Here is a 25577-nt window from a genome sequence, read left to right as displayed (position 1 = left end):
GGGAAGGCGGTAATGCATTTACAAGCTGGTTGCCAACCGCCAGAAAACGTAGAAGAAGAAGAATGGAAAACTCGCATGAGTTCGTAGTTTTCACCAAAGTCTGTACATTTAATGGAAACACACAGGATTCATATTTCTTTTAATGCACATTTCCCAATGATTCAAATCACTTTTGGATGGAAACACAGCTACTGCCATAAATTTGGTCAGGACAGCCTCTTCATGCTCCCCTCAGGATGAACTGTGATAGTCGTCGTGATCCTCTGACTTTTCATGCAGCGCCATCATCAGGTCAAAATGTTAATGTGCCAAATACCTGCAAAACTAATCATTCCCATCAGCCTCAGCTGCACTGTGTGATTAGTGCCTATTAGAAAATGCAAGATGGCTAACATGTGAAATATTATACATGTTAAACTCAGTAAGATGCGATGCGATATGAACTTTGTCTTTGGCACACAGTGTGTACATGTACAGTTGCATCACCAGTGCACACATGGCATACAACAGACAATAAAAGACAACACATCACATAGTCACTCCCCGTGCACTGAGGCCAAATATAAACAGCAGCAGTGTAAAAAAATAAAGAGATAAAAGTTGATAAAGGAAAAATTCCATACAGAATAAAACAGGAGAGAAACAGCATAAAAATAGATTGTCTTGAAATTAAAAACAATTGTCATAAATTGTCAGTACAGGACGGAGGACTCAGAGTCAGAGTTTAAATTTAGAAAACATTAAAATGATGAAGAGCTGCAGAACTATTCATGGTTATATCTTATAACTAAACTCTGGTGCATGAAAACAATTTAAGTGTTTATATCTGACTAATTGTTGTTTAAAGTTCTATTTAATTCTATATTTAGTAGCTTTGTGTTTGAGCTCAGCAGCTGCTTGTCAGACTTCAGGCCCACTCTGTGTTCAGTCTCGTTGGACTCTCACTAAGACGCCGCTACAGCCTCACATGCAGGTCAGTGGATCTCTGTGATGAATATCAAATACCAGCGAGCTACAAACAATAAATCTGAAAACACCTCAGCAGACTGCCAGAAATCAAATACTTGTGCAGTATGACTTTTTAATTAAATACTAAAAATGATAAATATGACTAGCAGCTGCTGCGGCCGAGCGGTGAAAGTGGGCTGAAAGAAACCTGGAATCATCCAGAGCTCATCTCGTCTCTCAGTTTCAGCTCTGATGTGAGTAACAGACCACAGAGGCAAGTTTGATCCACGATTGAATCTGACTGTGAGCTGCTTCTTCCTGCCAAAATAACAACAAGGAACATTTAACTCCCCAAACAAAGAATGCATTTATATTTAGCTTTACTGAGATACTGTCCAACATCTATTAGTGGTGAAAGTAGCAGGACTGTATCAAGTTCATCCATCCATCCATTTTCAACCACTTATCCAAAGCTGGGTCGCAGGGCAGCAGGCTGAGCAAAGCACCCAGCCGTCCCTCTCCTCATCAACACTCTCCAGCTCCTCCTGGAGGACCCCGAGGTGTTCCCAGACCAGACGAGATCTATAATCCCTCCAGTGTGTTCTGGGTCTGCCCCGGGGCCTCCTACCAGCTGGACCAGGAGGATCCTGATCAGATGTTGAACCACCTCAACATGAAGGAGCAGTGGCTCTACTCCGAGCTCCCTCCAGATGTCTGACTCCTCCCCCTATCTCTAAGGCTGAGCCCAGACACCCTACAGAGGAAACTCATTTCAGACGCTTGTATCTGTGACCTCATTCTTTCAGTCACTACCCAGAGCTCATGACCATAGGTGAGGGTTGGGACGCAGATGGACCAGGACATCGAGAGCTTCGCCTTCTGGCTCAGCTCCCTCTGAACCACGATGGTCCAGTGCAGCATCCGCATCACTGCAGACGCTGCACCAAACTGCTGATCCATCTCACGCTCCATTCTACCCTCACTCATGAACGAAACCCCGAGATACTTGAACTCCCTCGCTTGAGACTGTAACTCTCTCCAACCCAGAGGGAACAATCCACTGGTTTCCAGCAGAGAGCCATGACCTCAGATTTGGAGGTGCTGACTCAATTCAGTTCAACAGAACGTAATGTAACCTGAAGGAAATTCTTGTGCCAGAGAATGTTTCAAATTACAGTAACAACAATCAACCTTGACAAACCAGTAACAACCAGAACAACCAGTGGGTTCCCGGTTCAGGGTCACACACTGGGCCTAGCCTTTAAAATAATAGAGTATAAAGTATCAGTCAAAATATTCAAACTGTATCATGAGTGCTACATCACAGGCACCTGAGGCTTAAGTTTCTTGAAGACGTTTCACCTCTCAAACACGTCTGGTTGCCTACGATGTAGCACTCATGATTACCATGACCTGACTGCACTGAGAACCTTCACTGACATGAATGAGTCTTATTATATAATGACAAAAACTCTGTGTGTCCGTTCCACGTTTTTCTCCTCACTGACTTGGTCAATCCATGTGAAATTTGGCACAGTGGTAGAGGGTCATGGGAGGATGCCAATGAAGCAATATTACATCAATTGGCCAAAGGGGGGCGCTATAGCAACCCATTGAAATGTCAAACTTTGAATGGGCATATCTCATGCCCCGTATGTGGTAGAGACATGAAACTTTGCACAGAGATGCCTCTCCTCATGAGGAACACATTTGCCTCAAGAACCCATAACTTCCACTTATATAGATTTTCCGCCATTTTGAATTTGTTGAAAAACACTTCAAATGGATCTCTTCCTAGGAAGTTTGAGCGATCTGCATGAAACTGGGTGAACATAATCTAGGGAGCAATATCTAAAGTTCCCTCTTGGCAAAAGTTGGAAAACTTCCTAAAACTGAGCTTCTATAAGGCAATGAATATTGCGGAGGGCGTGGCTCATCACATAAAGGTGTAGAACATCTCAAGGGTTTCACCCATCACCACGCAACTTTGTAGGCATATGACCACACATAATCTGAGGGGACCCCTCCATTATTGAGCCCATCAAACAAAATGGGGGCGCTAGAGAGCTCATTTCTTATCTAGGCCTAACCGCCATATGGATTTTTACTAAACTTGGTAGATATGTAGAACAGGACGCCTCAAGGTGACTGGAGAAATTTAACTCTAATTGGCAACTGGGTGGCGCTATAACAACAGAAAAATGCTTCAAAATGGCTAAAATGCGACCGATCGCTGTGGCTCCCCCTGTGGACCAATGTTGGTGTTGTTTCTAATGTTTGGTATGACTAAGTCATGGTATGGTATGCTGTACATAATGGGTATGGACTAGTGTGATATAATAATGAGCAGTACTTCATCTGTGACTGATTATATTATAATACTGGATTATTGCTATGTTGTCATGTTGGTTGATACGGGGCTAATTTTGACTGTATTGTTGATGAGTTTAATTTATAACCAGTTCTGCTCTTGATTACATCACAAATCAAGATGAAACAACAAATTAAACATGTGGCAGAAAATATTTGAATTATTTATTCAGTCTGTTCCTCTGTATTTTTATCTGTTCTGAATGTTGTTTCAATTAAAGCTCCACACTGCCAGGAAAAAAAAATCAGGTCATGAAACCCTCAATTTATTGATGTGTTTTTTCAGACGTAATAGTCAAATTGAAATATTCTGAGTGTCTGGCCTATTAATTATGCAGCACCGCACCATGTGCTCTTTCCATATTCTGTGGAAACTCCCTCACTGTTCTCATCAATAATAATAACCCAACTAAATATCATATTATTGGTCTTCGTGTACCTTAAGTACATTTTCCTGATAATACTTCTACATTTAAGTTCATTTTCACTGCAGGAGTTTTTGTTGTTGTTTGTTTGTTTGTTTGTTTGTTTGTTTATTTACTGCTACTTTTACACCTTAGATTTGACTGAAAATATGTTCAGGTGGCTCAAAATTATGCTGTTCAGCTCCCCACAAATACATTTACAAATGTGTTATTATTACTAGTGATAATAATTTTCTCTGTGTATTTGTATACATATATGTGTGTGTGTGTGTGTGTGTGTGTGTGTGTGTGTGTGCGTGTGTGTGTGTGTGAGAGTGTGTGCACTGCATGTGTATGTGTAAGCAGTGGCCTCAGGCATTTACAACAGGCCCTTGTGCACACTATTATGACTCTCAGGCATGGTACTTACTTGTGATGCGCCTAAATTGGCCACTGTATAATCTTATCGTCACATGATCAGTTGGAGACTGGACACTGGATAACACCAGCAAACATGGTGTGTTGTATGTGAGAAAAATACCAAAGAAAATAAGGATTTTTTGGTTTAATCAAATGGTTTTTTGCACCTTATTTATAATTTATATTGAGAATTTTTTATATTTCATAACATTTGTTTGTTATAATCTCAGGTGGTAATCTAAATCACTCACAAGGGCCTATTTTCTTCCTAACATATAGTTGGAGGGGCCACTCTCTATGGGCCCCGGTGCAACGGTCCCGCCTGCTCTGCCTATAATTACGCCCCTGTATATTTGGACTATTCTACAAAATTAGTCGTAGGACACTTTTATATTTGGTACTTTAAGCTTTGGCACATTTCTACTTTCCCTCAAGTGAATTTTTGAACGCAGGACTTTTATTTTCAACTTTAATTTGTTGCTGTCACTCAAAGGTCTGGTGTGTAGGGTTCAGTGGTGTCTAGAGGTGAGGCTGCAGACTGCAAAAAGCACAACAGTGTTGATTTGTCCATTCTGGCACACTGTAGAAGAACATGGCTGACTCCTGGGACCAGGACCTGCTCCTCAGGTAGACATAAACGGGTCATTTTAAGGTAACACAGCAATTCTTAAATTCAGGTAAATAATCATAAATGAAAACATAGTTATAAATATCATATTACATTTACTTAATCCTACAAACTGGACCTTTAAAAGTATCTGAGTACTTCTCTACTTGAGTAAATGTATCCAGTGACATATCACCAGTCACATGTTGGAAAATATTTTCTGCAAACATGTTTAAATCTGTATTTGGTGTAATAAATAAGTGTCCCGTGCATGCTGACATGTTGAGCCTCAGGATGAGGATGAGGAGGAGCAGAGCTGTGCAGAGGAAGAAGCAGCAGCAGCAGTTCCACTTGAGAGCAGCAGAGGGAAACGTTGGCCTCTCTTCTCTGCTCTCAGACAATAAAAACAAGGCGAAGCCCACACACACACACACACACACACACAGACGGCAGCAGTAGCAGCATCTCATCTCAGCACCACACAAAGCTAAATGTGTGAGCAGTGACGAGCCCTCGGACCGCTGCTGCTGCTGCTGCTGCTGCTGGGACAGATATGGACACATGGCCGCCGAGCTGCGACTAGACATGTAGGTGCAAGGATGGCAGCCAGCTCCATCTCTCGCTTGCTCCTCTTCGTGTGGATCTGCGCGCTTCGGGAGGCGCTGGCCAAATCTCTTCCAGACCAGGGAGCGTTTGGTAAGCTCGCCATACGGGGATGCAGCACAATGAGGAGATGGGAGTGGTTGGGTTTTATGGCTTTTGTCGGCAAAGCGTCGATCTTTGCACCGATGCGCCGTGAGATCACTGAGCCCGAGAGCAGATGCGTTTATGGGGATGATTATCAGATCATATCCGCTGAATAATGTCGGTTTGATGCTGTGTGTGCATTTATATCTCCCACAGAGGCCACACTGTGTTAGTGCTGTGATACTGTACAGATGTGAGGCCTGACACAGTCTGCTGTGATGTCAGGCCCAACCTGCTCAGCACAGGCCTGCATGGGATTCAAACAATGACAGACACACCAGGGTGAATGTTTGTCAGCCTCTGACACAACACACACATTCATGTGTTCATACACGCCGTCACATACATGTGCATGAGTGAAAGCATGATGCAGCAGCTGCATTGAAGCTCCTCTGTTTATGTTGTGAAGGACATTATGTAATTACTGTGCATTATTCATGCTTCAGGCTATTCTGAGCTGCTCACAGACAGGACAGGGCTGTAACTAAGTACATTTACTCAACTACAGTCTGAAGTACTTGTACTGTAGTGTTCTGATTTGATGCTACTTTACAGGTTAATATTTCACTAATAAAACACGTCATCAGCTGATACGTCACAGATGAAACTGCCCAACACAACACAAAGGAGTTTAAAGTTGCTGCAACATTTGAATTCTGACAGTAGAGATAATATTTATTAGAGCATACATGATGATAAAACACCCTGAGAGGGGCCGTCCTGCTCAGTGAGCGCTGTATTTTTACATTGTAGTATTTTAGAAAGGATCTATATTTATGTGGCAGCTTTAGTTACTGCACAGACTGTACAAACAAAACGTGATCAGTTTTTAAAATATATATATTTTGTTAAAGCTGTAGACCAGGGGTCGGTAGAGATGCACCGATACTACTTTTTCCTTCACAATACCGAGTACTGATCTGATACCAGCGCGTAAAATAAAAATGGATGGGATATGAATTGTTGTATGTCTCAGCTCCTAAAACTCTGTGTAAAATATTAAGAAATAAATACATAACAGTACAGTGAATGCCATAAAACCTTTTTAAATATTATTATCCAGTGTTGACACAGATCAAGACACAGGTTAAAGTGCAGCCACACAGTTTGGTAAAAAGACATTTTAAAGGCTACAGTAGAATGCTTTTTAAACTCCGCTCCATTTCTGTTTTGTTTGCCTGTAGCGTGCGTATGAGTAATGATGTGCGGCATTACATGGTATCGGACTGGTCATAGGCTGTACTCGCCGATACCATTACCGCATTTTAGGCAGTATCAGAGGCATTTCAGATACTGGTATCTGTATCGGTACAACTCTATTTGGTACTTTAAGTTTGCAGCGTTAGTGATGAAAGCAAACACATCTGTCCACTCACTATGAAAGTCTCTATTTCCCTCTGAGATATTTTACTTTGTGGATTTGGAATCAGTAGCTCGCCTCACTAAGGAGACTCGAGGCTAGCCGTCACTGTTGAGATTCATATTTTAGGAAAAGGCACCAGGCCGTAGACGTGTGACGCACATACCTGACGACACGTGAAAACATTTGTTGAAAATTCAGCATATAGGCTCATCAGTGTTTGTGATTAAGAAGTTTAACATTTCACTTTGCTAACTTATTTTTAATTTACCAGTAGATATGAGGTTGGGATTGGTTGCCATGGTGATGCGTCTCGAATCAGCAAAGAGGCTCTCAGGAAGTGACGTGGTGATTACAGCTCAGTGTGTCTGATAAGATGCATGCTACTGGTTATGTTGAAGATAGTACGCATACTGGGTATGTAGTGTGTAGTACATGATTTTTGATTTGTCCCTCGTGGGCTACTGTAGAAAAAAAGGGTGGACTCCTGTGTACGATGTCGATATAAAAGGCTCACGTCCAAACATTTTAAATGGGGTCCAGGTTAGATCATGTGACGTCACGTGGAGGTCAGCTGCGTAATTCAACTTTCCACCACTCCTGAGAGCAGCGGCCCTCACACTTGACTTTACATTTCTTCGCTGTGGCCATGTGTGATACCTGGCAGGAAACACCTGGTGTTAGGGAGGCCTTAGGGTTCGTTAGCTTGCTTATCGCACGTGGTGTGCTCCTTCTCAGTGCATGTCTATAAATTGCATGATTGACCTGCCATCGTGAGGTGGATGAAAAAAAAGTAGTATGATATATTTTGAAAGACAATCTGCGGGCCACAGTTGGTCCCCGGGCCGCGCTTTGGACATGACTGTTCTCACATAATGATTCTCATTCTCAGGTGATCACACAGTAAAGAACAGATAGTTTTGAGTATTATATATGTGCCAGTAGCTGCCTGTAAACCCTGCACACTGGACCTTTAAAGATCAAACTACAAACTGTACAGTCTCTACATCAGCTCCGCCTGGCTGCTTCAACGTGAACACACTGCTGCTCACACAACAATAATATAACAATATAAAACGTAGATTGATAACAGGGTCAGTTTTCTACTTTTGACACCTGAATTAAAATTAGCTGCACTTATGCTTGAGTGATATTTTAACTAACAGACGTCTGCTGAAAACGCTCCACGTGTTTCTTTGTCTGTTAGAAGCTAATTTGGATTAAATTGGAATAGATTTTGCTCCCCAGCTGCGGCTCCACTGATTAAATCATCAATTAATTGATACCTCAGGTGCGTTTGGGAACAGCTCAGCACTTCTCCCGAGCTGCAACAGTTCACAGGATGTTGTGAAGCAATTATCGTCTAAAGAAATCTGCGTTTGTGCACGGCAGGAGCTGGAAAGTGATCAGTCACATGACAGAGAATCAGTTGTTCACTTGTTCAAGTTTTTTAACTGTTAAGGTCAAAAATTCACGACTTACAGCTCATTTTACTTTTTTAAACTCGTCTATAGTTTGAAACTAGTGATGAACCAATAATGCAATTTGAAGTGACGAACAACATCATCATCGGCCATTGTTTACTCAGGGAAAATTTAGTTAGCATTAAGCTCTTTTGCAGCAGTGCCCTGAATAAATGGATATATAGTATACGAAAACAACCACAATAACATGATGACAGAAAGTCCATAATAACTAATAACAGCTGTGGTGTCTGGCAAGAATCATGAACAGCAGAAAAAAATAAAATAAAATGACGAAAAGTTAAATAAATAACAAACAAATTTACACTAAACAAACTGTGAGATTAATATTTACTGTTTTTTGGGTGTTTCTTTAATAGTACACTGAATTTCAGTGGATTACTTTCACTCTTCTTTGATGGTTTTTAAACCAAACAGCAAATCAATCGAGAAAACAATCAGCAGATTAATAGATTATGAAACTAATCATCAGCTGCAGCCTTACTGTGCTTTACGAAACCAGTGATGACGTGTAGTAGGGAAAGGTGCAGTAAGAGATAAATATTTTCTCATGTTCTCAAGTTTGAAGGATCTATCTCGACCCAGATGAGTGTTTCCTCTGAGCCTCAGGACGGTTCACACTCCACTAAACTTACATTCAGGCCTTTGAGTGGCTGAAAATTCCCAGACTCTTGATGCGACACTGTGACTCTCAGTGCTTCTGTCAATGGAGCTGCTTCAAGCCCAGATTGAGGAAGTCCTCTCCACACACACACACACACACACACACACACACACAAGGGAGTCTTTATTGGACCAATTATGGTAATGGCTGACAACGTTGACACAGGCACAATGGACGTGGACACACACACACACACACACACACATACGTGCTGTTTATGATGTAAATGCAGCCATTAGTGGTTGAAGCTCTGCACGGAGGCTTCGTCACTGGAGGCCTGCAGGGTTTACAGGAACTGAGCCGAGCCAAGTGAGGCAGCAGCAACGACAAGCAGGCTTTTTGGAGAGTCAGCGTGTATCCATGGAAACAGCCCCCCACCCCACCCCCAGCATGACCCACATCCATGCTGTCCAAGAGGCAAGATGAGAAACAAAATGTTCTGGGGCTGAAAAACATGTGAGGGAGGATGAAGGGCAGGAAGGGCCACGCCATGGATTTGTGATGGGTGTGTCTGTGGTGACTGTAAGCAGCATCATCATCGTCATCATCATCGTAGTAATCCACCTCTACGGGAAGTGATTAGTCTTCAGCAGAGGTTTCTGGGAAAGACTTGAGACTAAGATACAGCAGGGTGTCTGCAGGTCCTTAACATAAATATAAGGCCTAAAAAGAAATAATCTAAATTTATCCATCTTTCGATTTATTTTTGTTAAAATGAGTTCCATGTTTCTATTTTATTTAGTTGAACTATTAATAACAGAATCTGAATCTCACTCTGAGTTACTGTTGTTCACAAACTGAAGAAATGAGAGATCATTTTAGTTTTTCTATGTTCTTAAATTATTATTATTATTATTATTTGCTAATTTGTCATATCGTCAGGATGATCACAAAAATACCAGGGCATAGGACACACACATACACACACACACCGGTCTGTGTACATATAGTACATCCACCAACACGCAAAGAAAGACACTTGAAAATCATAACTCGCAGGTTGAGGATTGTGTTAGCACCATATAATACACTTCAGTTTAAGTACACGTTCACGGCTAACAAAGAAACCTTTGACACATTTGGACCCTGCACGGTTCACTTACGAGGATGACTTTGTGATAACCACACATTGTTTTTGCAGTATTTAACGTGGCCTTTACAGAAAGTCATTACTGAATTTTTTTTTTTTTTTAAATCAATGTTTAATTTTAATTAACTGTATCAGTATGTCATGTGCACCCATTTCCTCATGAAGAGGCAAACTCTAGCTAAGAAATTTAATTTAATTTGATTTGATTTAATTTAATTTTAAAAACCTTCACGGGGAACCTATTTTTTGCTGTTCATGTGAGGGAATTATAAGTGTGTGACACATCACATTATCTTACATTATTTCCTGTTTAAATGGATGTGCTGCTGGTGCTTTGATGTCATTTTAAAATGTATAAAATGAATTCTTAATTTGTTAGTAACTGTTTCATGAGTAACAGCTAGTCTTCAATTGTCTTTTGATATTAGTAAATTAAAACTAACATTTATGTCGTGATACTCGGAGTCATAACTCAGTCAAACCTGAACACAAAGACATGATATATATATTTTTAAATTCAGTGTGACTTACACTTTGGGATCATATCGTTATCTCTGAGATACATCGTGAATAAACGTCTGTAAATCTGCATAGAAGTTTCCAGAAAAAAAGACCTGCTTCATGACTGCAGAACTTGCTTGAGAAACAGAACGTTTTTAGTTTTTCCTCAGTGTCAGAGTAATCCAGTGACAGTTGTCAGAACATCAGTGGGTACAGTGCAGACGGGAGCTGCTGGTAGCTAATTCGGCACACTGTGGATGGTGCCCATTTGCAGAAATGTAGAAAATAATGTAGGTTAAAAAAAATTATACTCAGTGTTTACGTTCCCCAAAGCCACTGGATTATGGGAACTGTAGTTCCAAAACTGAGATCATGATGATTATCCCCCAGATATAAAGTTAGCAAAGAACAACAGAAATATATTTATAACAACTTTTTATATTGCACTTTTTGTCCTATGTTAAAACCTGTTCACATGTGCCACAGTTTTGTCTGAAGTTAAGTCCACAGTATCCTGAGGTCGACACTGTCTGTCGTCAGTTGCTGTTTAATGACAACTTATTTTGAAGGTCCTTTCAGACGAGATCGTCACACTGCTGCATAATAATGTTGTCCTTGTGAGACAGCCAGAGGTGACTTGATAAATTGAGCCATATTCAAGTGTATTTACTGCTTTAATACTGCAGAATAATCTGACTGCACGAGACCAGTAAATCATGAAGCTCTGCTTTTGACTGAGTGGAATGAAAAATCCACGACAGAGCATTAAGTACTGTTTGTTTACTGTGAAATATTTCCTCTGGAAAAATATTCAGTCTGTTCTTTTTGGTGCGTAAACAAGCGTATTTGATCACTTACAGGTAATTAACTTTAATAAGCACTGAAGTATTTTAGGAGGCAAAAAAATCACTTGTTCCATCCTCCTAAATTTGACAAAAGTTTATATTTCAAGGTTTCTTAATTAATTGATCATTTGATTTTCTGTCAATCGACTAATTAGTTTATCAGCTCAGTGTAACATTACCGGACCACTCTCCCTTTCTGTTCTTACAGAGGTGCAAATCAAAGTCCAGGTGTTCGACAACAGCGACCTGTCACCGCTGGCAGACGCTCAGGTGGAAGTCCATGGCAACCAAACCATCTTGGCGTCCAGCAGGGCCGGCGGCGATGGCGTCGTGAGGGTCAGCTTCCTGTACCGCACAGGAACATGGGTGATCATCACAGCCTCCAAACAAGACTATGTCACCAACTCTGTGCCCTGGCACTCCAGCCGCATCCCCTGTAAGTCACCGAGGAGGGAAATGTAGTTCATAAAGCATGAAGAGCACTCTCACCATCATGACTCTATCGAGCTGTAAAATCTGCCTCTTAACAAGATGGCTGCAGTCATCTCATTGGCTGGCTGTGCAGCCATTGTCTCCTCATGCAGGATCTGCAGGGCTCTTAAAATCTCACATGTAGTTTCCTCAACAAAAGGCCTTAGAGAGTTTAAAATAGTCTTAAGATAAGTGGAGTTTTCTGTATGTGCTTGCAGGCTGTTGGTGGATGTTATACATCTAGATGTGCATCAGAAAGTAGGATTGTAGTGACAGTGCTTTGAGCTGCACGAAGCAAACTGTCACTGGTTCTTGCAAGTTTTATGAGTTTTGGTTTGAGCAAAAATTTGAATTGCTTTCTGTTGCTTATCAGGTCCAGGTCACATGACTCTGATTAATGACATCATCAGGAGTTATTGTTATGTACTGCTGGGAAGTACTGAAAAAAACCTGCTATTCTTCAGGCTGTTCTGATGCAATGTTTGTACGTTTACTTACTGTAGGAAAAGTAATGCACCAGAGTTCATATTTAACCTATGTTACTGGGAAGGCTGAGATCATGTGACCAACGTGCTGATGGAAGTAAAGAAGGAAGGAGCGTAAGAGCAAAAGTCTGCGTAAGGAGGTTGGTTGAGGTGATGGGTCAAACACAGGACTTTCTCCCGGGACACAGACGTTCATGTCACTTGTGAAATCAAGTGAACTTAGGGCCCGTCCCAACACCCCCCCTTAGCCCTACCCCTACATTTGCGCGTTCCCGCGAGGGGTAGTGGTGTCCCAATTCCTTTTGGCGTGTAGGGGTAGTGGGTATGAAACTAGCCCTTCGGAGCGAGGGATTTCAGATGCTGACTTGCCAGCGAGGGGTAGACGTCGCCATGGCTACCTACGAGCAAGAGATGGGGAAAAAAGTTAATGCATTGCTAACGTTACTGTCGTCAGATGGCTTGTTAGCTAGTCTGAGCGGGCGGAAGTTTGCTGCAGAGCCACCCGCTGAAGTCCCGCCCTACCACCTCCGGTTGTGTAGCAGTTTTCAACCGTTTTCAACACATCCTTTACTAACTTTTGCGGTGTTTGATCTTGGGATGTAGCCATTTTTCTGCCATGGTTCGCATCCTGTAGGCGATATTTTCTGTTTCCCCCTGGCAATATCTTTGCAAGCGCATAGTTGCTGGCACCGCCAAGAACGATTGTGATTGGTTGAAAGAAATACAAGCAGCCGGGGCGTTTTTTTTCCTCCAATTTTAAAGTGAGAGTCGGCCCAGCCAGACCTTTCTGTTCTTGCGAAAGGTCTGGTGAGCGAGACTACTTGTTAGTTAGCTAGCTAGCTAGCTCGCACTATCTGGCGTCTGGCATCTGTCCTGTTCTGCAAAATTGTCGGACTTTTCACATTACGATAACACGCCAGCTAGCATAACTATGCTGCCTTGTAATGTTAGCTGGTTAGCTAGCTAGCAGAAGTCCCCTGTCGTCTGTCGTTCATCAAACAAAGCATGATGAATAATGCACACGTGATCGGATCATTAGGATGAACTGGAGACTCCATTGTAGATGCCGGTTGGAAATGTAGATGGCTCACAGCTTCCTGTTTAAAATAGTTACGTACGCGTGAACGTAACTGACGCCGTGACGTAGTGAGTGGTGTCCCAATTCCGAGGGAAAGATTTCTACCCCTACCCCTCGTTGCTTCATTTTGAGGGCCAAGGGGTAGTGGGCAAGGGGGGGGTATTGGGATTGGGCCAAAATGTGTTATTTTAAGGGCTCATTGATTCTCCCTTTACGTATGAAAACAGAATTTCAAATGTCATAAAGGTCACTGCCCACATACCTCCATGCAGCCTTTATGTTGACAAAGATGCATCCACCAGGTGGCACCAGAGGGCAGCGTCAGAAATTTCTGGCAACAACAAACAGGGCGACGGTGTTTTAACAGAGGCAGCGTTCCTCTGTCAGACCATTAAAAATATACAAGACATGTGGACACACTTTACATTTCACTAAATGCATCATTCATTACGTTTCAAAAATTTTACAGTGTCTTAGTTGTTTGCTACGCTTGTGCTTGAACTACGTTACACTGCATCCATGGTCTCTGGTGGTGCTGCTGTGTTTTGTCTGTAAGCTTTCAGAGAAGGTACATTTGGACAAAGTGAATGCAGAGTATGGACAGTGTAGGGATGGGAATTGATAGGATTTTACTGATATCAATTCCCTTATCGAGTCCTCCTGTGAATTTTCTGTGTAGACAAAGTAGACCTTACAGGTTTTCGGTGTCAACAACACAAATTTTATTGAGTTTGTATTCTAAACAAGAGATAAGTGCTTGTGTAAGTAAACAAATATGAAGTTGGTCCACTGCTATCATCTAAAATGGAACAAATGAAAGAATATTTGTACAGCATTTGTTTTCATCTACGTCAAATAACGTTACACGACGACAAGTGCTACAGCATGTTGGTGGTGTTTCCGCCCTTGCATGTAATTACGGTGCTGCATAAACTGCACGTCACGCTGTAAGAGTCTTTTTTGGTGAAGTAAAGCCACGCTTTTGCCTGCTTCTGTCTCTCCGCCGTTGTTAAATTAACGTAAAGATTTGGCGTAATGAAAAGAATCGATAAGGGAATCGTTAAGCATAAAGGCTAATGATGTCAACGAATTGAACCAGTTGGAACCGAACTCGATTCCCATCCCTACGACAGAGGGCTTCTTCTGTGTCTATATATGCGTCTAACGTGTTCTGTTATGTTAAGTGTGTAACTTGTAACTAAGTAACACGACAATGCCCAATCATGATTCGTCTCCTGAAGCTAGCCTACATAATTTTCTTTTAAGTACGTAACTTTACGTAAAGTATGTAACGTAACAACACACAGCCGTGTATCTCCTAACCAGCAGGGGCACTAATTTGTTGAGTGCTAATTTGTTAGCTATGCTTTGAGCCGTGTTGTGAGGACATGTTGTGCTGTTCATCTATTGCTGTTGACATTTTCAAATATATGTTTTGTGCTCTGAGCACAACAAGCCGATTGCCAGCTAGATCCGTTACATTGGAGGGAAGCCAGACATCTCCAGTGTATTTTGGATTTTGGGGTGAACTGTCCCTTTAAGTTGAGCTGGTGAAAGTGTTAAATTGCATTTTGTGTGATGTTGAAAAGTCTCTCTCAGCAGAAGCTCTGTGTCAGCGTTGTTGTTACACCTGGAGATCTGCTGTATTTCATTTTAGTGTCTCTTCCTTTTGTTCTCAGTGTACGCATCAGTCAGCCTGTACCTCCTGGTGCAGAGGCCAGGAACACTTATTCTGTACGATGACGTCCTGCAGGTGCTGTCCGGGTCACCAGGTAAAGACAAAAACACATTTATGTCTGAAGAAACAAGAATATTCTAAGATGAGTTGTTCACGCTCACTGATCCTGTCAGACCTGGAGCTCATGAGGGATTATTATCAGACTCTGAGTTCTCTCTCTCCAGCTTTTAAAACTTATGAATCACAACAGGCGATTTAACAAAATTTAAAGGTGTCGGGCGACAGCGCTCCTATTTTGTAGTCTTGGTAAAGTCAGTTTGACCCTTCAACAGTGATTCTGTCATCACATCTTAAATTAGTCTGTCTCCAGCAGAGAGCGGAGATAGATTCACACCCCTCTGCTCTCCCCTGTGTCTATTCAGGCCTCCATAGATTTCACTGCTTAACATTTGGATGACCCTGTGTTATTTGCTGCTGCTGTCACCATAGCAACAGCTGCAGCGGGGTACTTTTTTTTATAAATACAGCCACCTCCCTGTATCTGTTAAACACCAGTGTGTTTACACCATGAGGATGATCTACATTTGAGAAGTTCTCCCACTGTTTTAACGTTTATTTGACGGATTTTTTGAAAATATTTTTTATTGCAGTTTGTGAAACTTGTAAATAAAGAAAAGTTTATCTGCCCTTTTTCATTTCTTTAGCGTCTTAATGTTTGATGTTCACACTGTGTGAAATCCAGGATGTCTGACTTTGTGCAGTTTACTTTCTTAAATAAAAGAAGACAGAGACAGGTATGAGGACACGACATGTTGGCAGGATTTTCAGCCTGATTGTTTCTCTGCAGGAGCTCGTAACCAGCCGCTGGTGCAGCTCCAGAGGAAGTCTCTTCAGCTGCCCTCCAACTCCAACTACACGGCGCTCTCTGCTGCGCTGACCACAGCCAGGACTCAGTATGAAATCGGCGGTTTCCCATTCCTCCTGGGCCAAGAGACCAACAGCTCAGGTTGAGAATAATCTCCTTTATTATGTTGTTTACTGAAACATCTGGGGCTGTTTGTCCTGACCTGGCCGAGGCCTGTCAGTGATGTTTTAGACAACTGTGAGCATCCAGCTTTGTGGCAGCAGTTCAGGGAAGCTGCTTCCTGTTTCACAATGTCTCAGTGTTTCCCATGTGCACAAAGCCAGCTCCATGAAGAAATGATTTTCCCTAGTTTGGAAGAACTTGACTGGTCTGCGCAGAGCTTTGACCTCAAACTCATCCAACAGCGACTGTGAGCCAGACCTGATCACCAGCATCAGTGCTGGACCTCACTGAAGCTCTTGTGTCTGAATGGAAGTGAATCCCTGCAGCTGGTTCAACATCTGGAGGAAAAACTGGGACCAGAAGAGTGGAGGCTGTTAGAGCAGCAGATTAATGGGATAAGATGTTCAACAATGCCATACGCAGGACTCCAAATGCACTGGTGCACACAACTGACTTTCTCAAAAGTTGTCCTGTAAAATAAATTTGATGTGGATTACATTATTATCTCAGCAAACCTCTGGAGGAAAACATTTATTCAATTAATTTGTGAATTAAAAAATAGGACAGTGGGCGCCTGTTTGCTCACCAGGTAGAGCAGGCACCCATTGTGTGAAGGCTGTGTCCTTGCTGCAGCAGCTGTGGGTTGAATTCGAACCTGTGGCCCTTTGCTGCATGTCATCCCTCCTTTCTCTCTCACACTATATCTGTCTGTTAATTAAGGCAAAGAAGCCACCGAAAATATATTTTAAAAGGGACATTTTGAATGTGTTACCTCATCATTTGAGCTGAAGTAATGCAGTGAAACTATTTCACATTTTATTTACAGTCATAGGAATAACAGCAAGCCTATTATGAAAGTGTTTTATCATATCAGAACGTCTCTGGTCTCATGACTTTAATTTTAATTTTAATTCTTTTTATCCGCTCCAAGTACCGTAACAGTACGAATAGACGTGCATCAAAATCTAAGCCCCAGCTGGATTCTTTGTTAACGACGGCTCACTTGACGGCAGTATTTTACACGGTGCTGCTGTTGCACGTTGCTGCTCTGTCTGTGCACTGACAGCGTCACACTATCATGGATCCTGCTGCTTTTCTCGACACGTCCTGCCCTGCCTTGCTGTGATTGGTTAATACTTGTCATGTCAATGTGTCGAGGTTAAAGATGGTTAGGGCTGGGCAAAGAGCTCATGGTTAGAGCTAGAACCAGCCAGTCACAGCACAGTCGGGCGGGACGTGCCAAGAAAAACAGTAAGATCCGTGATAATGTGCCAGTGTCGTGTCTTTGCCTCCAGCATCAGTTATAAAAGAGAAAACAGACGTGTGGTGTGAGAGCATGTGAAAAGTGTCAGCTGTTTGAGTCTCACAGTCAGTGTGTGTGTGTGTGTGTGTGTGTGTGTGTGTGTGTGTGTGTGTGTGAGTTGGCCGCCCTGCTCAACTTATTTTATGTTCCAAGCTACATGAACCAGTTTGTGTAGAGCTCAGATTTTACGTGCACTACCGCCCATATGCAGGTGGTGTTTGAGCCCTGATGCTGGGTCTAACGTTCAGGTGTTCACATACTTGTAGGAATGCAGTGCAAATGTTCTTCTGCACAGAGATCTCAATTAAAGGAAGTCAGATGATGCTAATGATCATAAAAGAGACATTCACAGCTCGATGAAAATGTCGCCCAACAACTGTACTGAGCTAACATTATCAGCCATTATTACAGAGGCTGTATGTTGATGTCCACATACAGACTTAGCTGCCAGTTTATTAGGTACAACTACTGACATTTAATGCAATAAACCCTCCATGAGGGGTGTAATGTTCGGTTTATGTTGAAACAGTTTTGTCTACCTTCATGACAACAGGATTTCTTGCAGGACTGTTTTATTTAACAGCAGTAGTCGTACTTAATAAAGGACTGAACATAAACAACTACGAAACAAATAATAATAAGCAGAGAGGAGTTTGATTGGCTAAGAGGGAACACCTGCAGTCAGCTGATTTGAAGAAGTGGTGATAGTGGGAGAGAGAGAGAGAAGTGTGAAAGGATACAGCATAAAGAAAGTCTTCCTGATTAAACTTACGCTGCGCTTCATTACAACGTTTTATACTGTGTCATTATGTGACACAACACCTGTCAGCGATCACACAAAAGGAGTGACAGAAATTAAATGTTCTGCTCACCACAGAGTCAGATACTGAGCGTTTATTACGTAGTGAAAGAGTGAACAAGAGAGTCATGTATCAGCCTCAAGTCTTGAATCATCAGGATGTAATAACACAAGATTTACAGATGTGTAAGAGAAGTGTCAGAGCTGATATCGGTGACTTCTCCTCTTCAGGTGCAGAAACAGGATGGACAGACCTGACAGCTTTGGCCGTGGTCAGCATTCAGCTCTTTGACAAAGATGGCCGTGCGATCCAGGTGTCAGATCCAATCCACGTCTCTGTGCCGCTGCCGTCCGACACCCGCAACAGGATGGCCACGAGTGTGCCTGCTTGGCTGTATCAGCCTAAGACGGGTAAGGGAGACACGTATAATCTGATATCTGAATCTAATCGATAGGTAAATGTACACGCAGTGATAACTGTCAGTTTTCATATCAGGGTATACCTTGAAACCAGTATATCTCTGCAACCCTAGTTGAGGTGTTAGATTTCCTTGTGGCTCGCTGTTTAATCTGTTTGTGTGATAATAATCTCCATCTCTGCAGGTCTGTGGGTCAGGAACGGGACGGGTTACATCAAAAAAGACGGCCCACAGTTTGTGTGGAACGTGGTGGTTCCTCAGATGGGATACTGGTTAGCTGCCTTCCCTTCGTCTTCAGGTACCGTAACTCATCTCCACCCTCCGCTCTGCTGTTGGTGCTGTTCTGTATCTCCAGTGTTGTTGCTGTGCCAGCAGATGTTCCTGTACGTCTCCTGGGAGACAAACAGGAAACACACTGTAATGTGGTGTTGTGTTTGCTGCTGAAGGCCAGGTGTTGGTTCATAGTTTCACAAGCATACTGAAAATGTGAGAGGGAAATATTTTATCTGGTGTTCTTCTCATGAAGCTGCTGTGACAGAAGCATCACGTACATGGCGTTTTGTCCCTTTGTCTGAAGTTAAAATATATAACTCTAAACATTATGTTTTGGGTTTTTTGCGACTAAGCGACCAATGAAATCTTACCAACTAATGACCTTTCTGGTCATCTGACATTTGGCCCTAACACATTTTATTTTTACTCAGTCCCACGTGCACCATTCTGCTGCCTAAATATTCACTAGAACACCAAATCTGGATTAATCCGCTGCAAAAATAGTCCCAAGCAAATGCACCATTTCCTTCTGTTTCTTTGATGAAAAAACTACAGTCAGCAGCTGCTTCTGGAAATATATTTTTTAAGAAATATAACTTTATACAGGTGACCTGTTTTCTGTCTTCATTTGAAACCAGTGAACACATCGGGCCCTATCTTACACCAAATGCTGAAAGCTAAACTCAGATCATCATCGGCTTCTGTCCCTCCGTGTGTACCAGTGTGCTGCAGAGCTGAAGTTTCAAAGTGATTTTTAGTCGTCTCTCTGCCGTGACTTGTCTTGCAGGATTGGGTCTGTCTCATCCAGGCTTGAGGGACATCACCACCTACCACACCCTGTTCCTGCTCTCCATCCTGGGCTCGCTGGCCCTGCTGGTGCTCATCCTGCTCTGTGTGCTGCTCTACTACTGCAGGTGTGGGGAGCGTAGGCGCAGGTCTCACACTTAGGTTTCTGTTCATAGCAAAAATGACAGAATTACAGCAGTGGTTTTGGTGGTGATAAGTGCAGAAAATTAACTGTGAATGAGGGTCTCATTTTAGATTGGGCCCTTGTGATCCCGGCAGGTAGCAGGTGTTGCTTTCATTTCTTTTCGCTGACCTTCAGTGTTTCTTTATCTTTCAGGCGGAAGTGTTTAAAACCTCGTCGTCAGCAAGGGAAGCCCCACGTGGCCAATCTAAATGGCGCAAAGAGAGACCAGGGTACATCCACGTCACGGCTAAATCTAATCTGTGGAGGCCACGTTGAGTCCGACCCCTCCAATGATAAATCTGACATGTCCCCATCTCGAGACTACCAGAGCTCAAGGGAGGATTTAACCAAACATGTTCCAGCTCACATGCTGCGACACGCAAAGGGAAAAAATGCTTCAGGTCCTCAGCGGGGTGAAAGCTTCCCCATGAAGGTCACACGTGCCACAGAGACCAACAACCTGGACAACCCTCTGCTCCATGAAGACTACAACCGCAGCTACAGCCCCATGGAGAACAAGGAGTCTGAATACCACCGACACCACAACGCCAATGACAATCGAGGGTACTCCTCTGATCCCCCGTCCCCGCCTCGCTTCCAAGGGTACGTGCCAAGCCAGTCCGACAAACCCCCCGAATATTCAGCAGCAGCTGCAGACAGCCTCGCCAGACCCACCTCCCTCAACACCCAGCCAGGTCAGATCATCTTCTGCAGCTCCATCGACCAGATGAAGGAGAACATGTACCGGAGCATGGTGCCGACCCTGGTCATCCCGGCACACTACATGCGCCTGCCATCCGAGTTCTCTAAAGACGGCAAAGACCAGAAGGACCAAGATAAAGACGGTGCTCAGATGGGAGGAGGCCAGCAGCACCATCACCACCACTCCCAGAAACAAGGCCAGCAGCAAGGTGGATCCCAGGGTGACGACTCGGAGGATCCGAGCTGGGCGTCCGACTCCTCCGGCGGACCCGTGACCATCCCAGTGCTCTTCAACGACTCCACCATGGCTCAGATGAACGGGGAACTGCAGGCTCTGACTGAGAAGAAGCTGCTGGAGCTGGGTGTCAAACAGCACCCAAGGGCGTGGTTCATCTCCCTGGATGGACGTAATAATGCTCACGTGCGCCACTCCTACATAGATGCTGGGAATGACCTCAGTGGCAGTGGTGGAGGTGTCGGTGGATTCTTAGGTGGTCCCAGCAGCGCCGGCCGAGACGTCAACCTGGAACCACCCCTGGAGTCCCAAGAACGCAAGTCAGGGGTTAACCGGAAGGGAAAAGACGAGCGCTGGGGGACGGGAGGACGGAAGGGCCACGGTGTCAGCAGCAGTGGTGGGAAGTGTTACTCCAAGCTGGCGTACCCTGACCACAGCGAGCCCAGCAGCAGCGAGGGACGCCCGGTGTCACCCGAAGAGAACTCCCTCACCCCTCTCCTCGACGAAGGTCCATCCTCCCGAGGATCCACCATCCCCAGGAGAGGACGCAGCCGTGTGAACAGCAGCCGCAGCAGCAACAGCGAGAACCGCCGCGACTCCATGACCAGTCCCGAGGACGATCCTGACGACAAAGACGAGAACAAGAAAAGCCCCTGGCAGAAGATCGAAGACAGGCCTCTCATGGTCTTCCACCCCAGGAAGTGAACTTACTGAACACTTTTAACAATCTTTGTGGTGAAGGGGGGAATCTTTCCGCAACAAACATGGAAGAAGAGTGATGTTTTCACCGAGAGCGATCACAATAAGCACAACCACGCTTCACTGGTCCATCTTCAGGTTGTTGTTTGACCTTTGTGTTTCTGGTGAGGTGCTTTTGCACTTTCTGATTTCTCTCGTCGTCTCACTGTCAGTAAACCTCACTGAGATGATCCATCGTACACTGAAACGTACCCAGTTTATTGTGAATTCTGTCACCCATCACATCATTGAACCATCGTCTGAGCCATTGCATCTACTGACTGTGGAAATAGCCATTTTATAGAGCAAAATATAAGAATAAAGCACTTACAAATGATTTGATAATTGATTGATTAATACTTTCTAAGTATCTGGAAGTGGATTTTTTATGGTATTGATGGGTGTTTAGATGAATTAGCTTTCATTCCCTTGTCTTACACAAAGGCTCATGTGGATGGTAGAAGCCATGCGCCTGTGTTTCCTTGACTACTCCCCGTCTCTGAACTGTAACTAAAATAAGTTTTCTTTCAAAGCAAACAGCTTCCCAAAGCTTGAACATGTAGGAAACTTAACAGTTGTTCTGACTTTATTGTTTCTTGAGCCCCTGTGAACGGATCATGCAATCTCTAAAGTCCAACGTGCGACTTGCATTTTGCTCCTTCAGGGATGTACTTGATTTCCTCTTCCTCCTGTGCTGTGTTCATGTGTTCAAATTACTACTTATTCAGATTTGAAATGTTGAGCATCATCTCTCCATCATCCTCTCTGTCATTGATTTATTGCCAAAATCTCTGCCTTCTCTCCTGACGTCGTTCGGTCGACAGAGATGCGATTTCTGCTGTGTAAATATAAAGATTCCCAGACGTTTTGGAAAGACTGCTTGGTTTAGAAAGGTTGCATGCATATGAATGTATGAACTAAAACAGAAGGCACCAAAAGCCCCCACAGTTCTCCGAGCTCCTGCGTAGACAACCCCTAATCACCAAGACACGTGGGTGAGTCCAAACCACAAAAACACCACTTTACTTGAAGACTTCCCTGTTTAATATTCTACTGAGATCTGCAGGGGTTGTTTGTAGACAGGGCCTGTACCACTTCTCTCCTGTAAGTGCCTTCTTTCACATAGGATCGAGTGATAGGCATGCAGGTCCCTTTTTAAAATGCAGTTAGTCGTCACCGGGCACTAATAAGCACACTGCATTGTGGTAACAACAACAGCGTCACTCTGGGGAGCATGCCTGCCAAAACTGACAACTTTTCTCGCGGCTTTTCCGTCCTTTAATATCTTACTTTCTTGTATCTATCCTCTTTTTCACCAAACTTGTAAATGCTATGATGAACTATATGAGATTTTACGTGTATACGACGTGCATGTAACGTGTAGAATAGGGTGTTTTTAATGATTTTTTTTTTTTAATCGATCCAGGATGTTTGGCACAAAAAAAAAGATGTGATGCACATTGAATCTCGTTGCCAAAATGAACTTGGTTAGAAGAAGAAACACTGACTTTTCCCTCAATCCAGTTCTAACAAAATTCACTTCCGGTCGTAAATGTTTACAACGATAACATACTGACCAACACACTCCCGCTGATACGAGCATCTCCACTGCCTACGACGCATCAACAACTGTGAAATCAATTACGTCATCTTGCAGATAAAAGCTCACCAGTTTGAAACTTGAAGATGTTTTGATGATGATGAAGTGAAGGCTGTATAAAAGTCACGCTGACTCGTTGGTCCTTTGCACCATTTGCTTGCTGTTCATACGCCTGTGTCAGTAGCCTACAGTACAAGCTGAAAATTTGATGTAATTCAAAGTCTGAAGAAAAACCATGAAGCCATGAAACGAGTCCTACTGAACTGTCGTGTCCACTGCTGTAAATGTACGTTTAACTGGGGATCAGATGTGGAATTATTATTATTATTATAATTATTATTATGAGTTGTGCAATTGTGGCTTTCCTTGCTTGTTTTTGTTTTACATGACAAAACGTGTTTTCTCTTTGGTGAACTTGTGTTTTGGACAGAGGTTTACACAAGAACTGAATCCCCGAGAGGACACATACATAAGTACAAAAACACGTGAGGGTGAGGAGGATTGAACTGTAGGCCTTCATCCTGTGCAGTAAATCACCTGCTTCATAAACCTGGTCAGTTGTTTGTAAACTGTAAATTGATTCTTTCTGTACATGAGACAAAATAGAAATAAATTTGTTCCCATGGTCAGTCAGTGTGTGAATTCTTAATTTAAATCCCTCTCACACAAGGCCTCAAAGATTATACAAGTGTACTGTTACATTAAATTGTTGGAGTGGCCCTTTGAACAGTGGAGGAAGAAGCCCTCAGATATTTTATTTAGGTGAAAGTAGCAATAATACTGTGCAGAAATATTCTGTTACAGTTTCTGTATTCATCTTAGTTAAGTGAAAGTGCAAAAGTATTAGGATAAAACTATACTTAAAGTACTAAAAGTAAAAGTACTCATTATGCAGAATGGCCCATTTCAGAATAATATATATATATATTATTATTGGATTATGTTTAATGAGGCATTAATGTGCTCTTCACTTTAATATTGCCACTGGTATATTTTCAGTAATTTAACTTGATTTATCAGCACCTTTGATACAGACGTGCAGCTGAGAGTGTTTCATGGCCAAATCACAACAACACAGAGAAAAATAAATAATAAAAACAAAAATAAACAGCACTAAATAAACTCTTGCAAGGCTAAAAAATTATGTTTATAGAGCAATGAAATTTTACTGAATCAGCAGCAGTAGCTTAGTCTATAGGGACCTGGGTTGGGAACCAGCAGGTTGCTGGTTCAAGTTCCTGTTCCTGACTGGTAGCTGGAGAGGTGTCATTTTGCCTCCTGAGCACTGTCAAGATGCTCTTGAGCAAGGCACCAAACCCACTACTGCTCAGGGCTCCTGTCCATGGGAGGCCCCTCACTCTGACATCTCTCATGCATGTGCAGGTCCTGTTTGTGTGTGTGTGTGTGTGTGTGTGTGTGTGTGTGTGTGTGTGTGTGTGTGTGTGTGTGACAACAGAGTGAAGAAGCTGAATTTCCCTTCAGGGATTAATGAAGTACATTTTCTTCTTCTTTTTCTAAAACCAACAAATAAAAGTCAATAGCACAAAATTAAATAAACAGCTAAAAAAAACAAACAGCTACAACATTTCTCCATTACAAAATTATATAATAGTATTCAGACAGAGTGTTTGAAAAACGTGGGACAGACAGAATGACTGACTGACAGAATGACACACTGACAGTTTCCGTGATTATGTACAGCATACCATACCATGACTTAGTCATACCAAACATTAGAAACAACACCAACATTGGTCCACAGGGGGAGCCACAGCGATCGGTGGCATTTTAGCCATTTTGAAGCATTTTTCTGTTGTTATAGCGCCACCCAGTTGCCAATTAGAGTTAAATTTCTCCAGTCACCTTGAGGCGTCCTGTTCTACATATCTACCAAGTTTAGTAAAAATCCATATGGCGGTTAGGCCTAGATAAGAAATGAGCTCTCTAGCGCCCCCATTTTGTTTGATGGGCTCAATAATGGAGGGGTCCCCTCAGATTATGTGTGCTCATATGCCTACAAAGTTGCGTGGTGATGGGTGAAACCCTTGAGATGTTCTACACCTTTATGTGATGAGCCACGCCCTCCGCAATATTCATTGCCTTATAGAAGCTCAGTTTTAGGAAGTTTTCCAACTTTTGCCAAGAGGGAACTTTAGATATTGCTCCCTAGATTATGTTCACCCAGTTTCATGCAGATCGCTCAAACTTCCTAGGAAGAGATCCATTTGAAGTGTTTTTCAAAAAATTCAAAATGGTGGAAAATCTATATAAGCGGAAGTTATGGGTTCTTGAGGCAAATGTGTTCCTCATGAGGAGAGGCATCTCTGTGCAAAGTTTCATGTCTCTACCACATACGGGG

General features: G+C 42.9%; 1 protein-coding gene across 1 annotated transcript; it reads left to right on the top strand.

The window, feature by feature from the left end:
* The first annotated feature begins 5159 nt into the window (after positions 1-5159).
* Positions 5160-23835, top strand: LOC125880634 (protein FAM171A2). Its single transcript, XM_049563268.1, has 8 exons — positions 5160-5445; positions 11649-11876; positions 15154-15246; positions 16000-16158; positions 18513-18692; positions 18885-18998; positions 19761-19887; positions 20097-23835. The coding sequence occupies exons 1-8, from the start codon at positions 5349-5351 to the stop codon at positions 21583-21585; spliced, it is 2487 nt and encodes an 828-aa protein (XP_049419225.1). The 5' UTR covers positions 5160-5348; the 3' UTR covers positions 21586-23835.
* The last annotated feature ends 1742 nt before the right edge of the window (positions 23836-25577 follow it).

The sequence above is a fragment of the Epinephelus fuscoguttatus genome, linkage group LG20 (genome assembly GCF_011397635.1).
Source record: "Epinephelus fuscoguttatus linkage group LG20, E.fuscoguttatus.final_Chr_v1".
Lineage (NCBI taxonomy): Eukaryota > Metazoa > Chordata > Actinopteri > Perciformes > Serranidae > Epinephelus > Epinephelus fuscoguttatus.
Note: the sequence above shows the minus strand (reverse complement) of the source record. Positions and strands in the feature narration are given on the sequence as shown.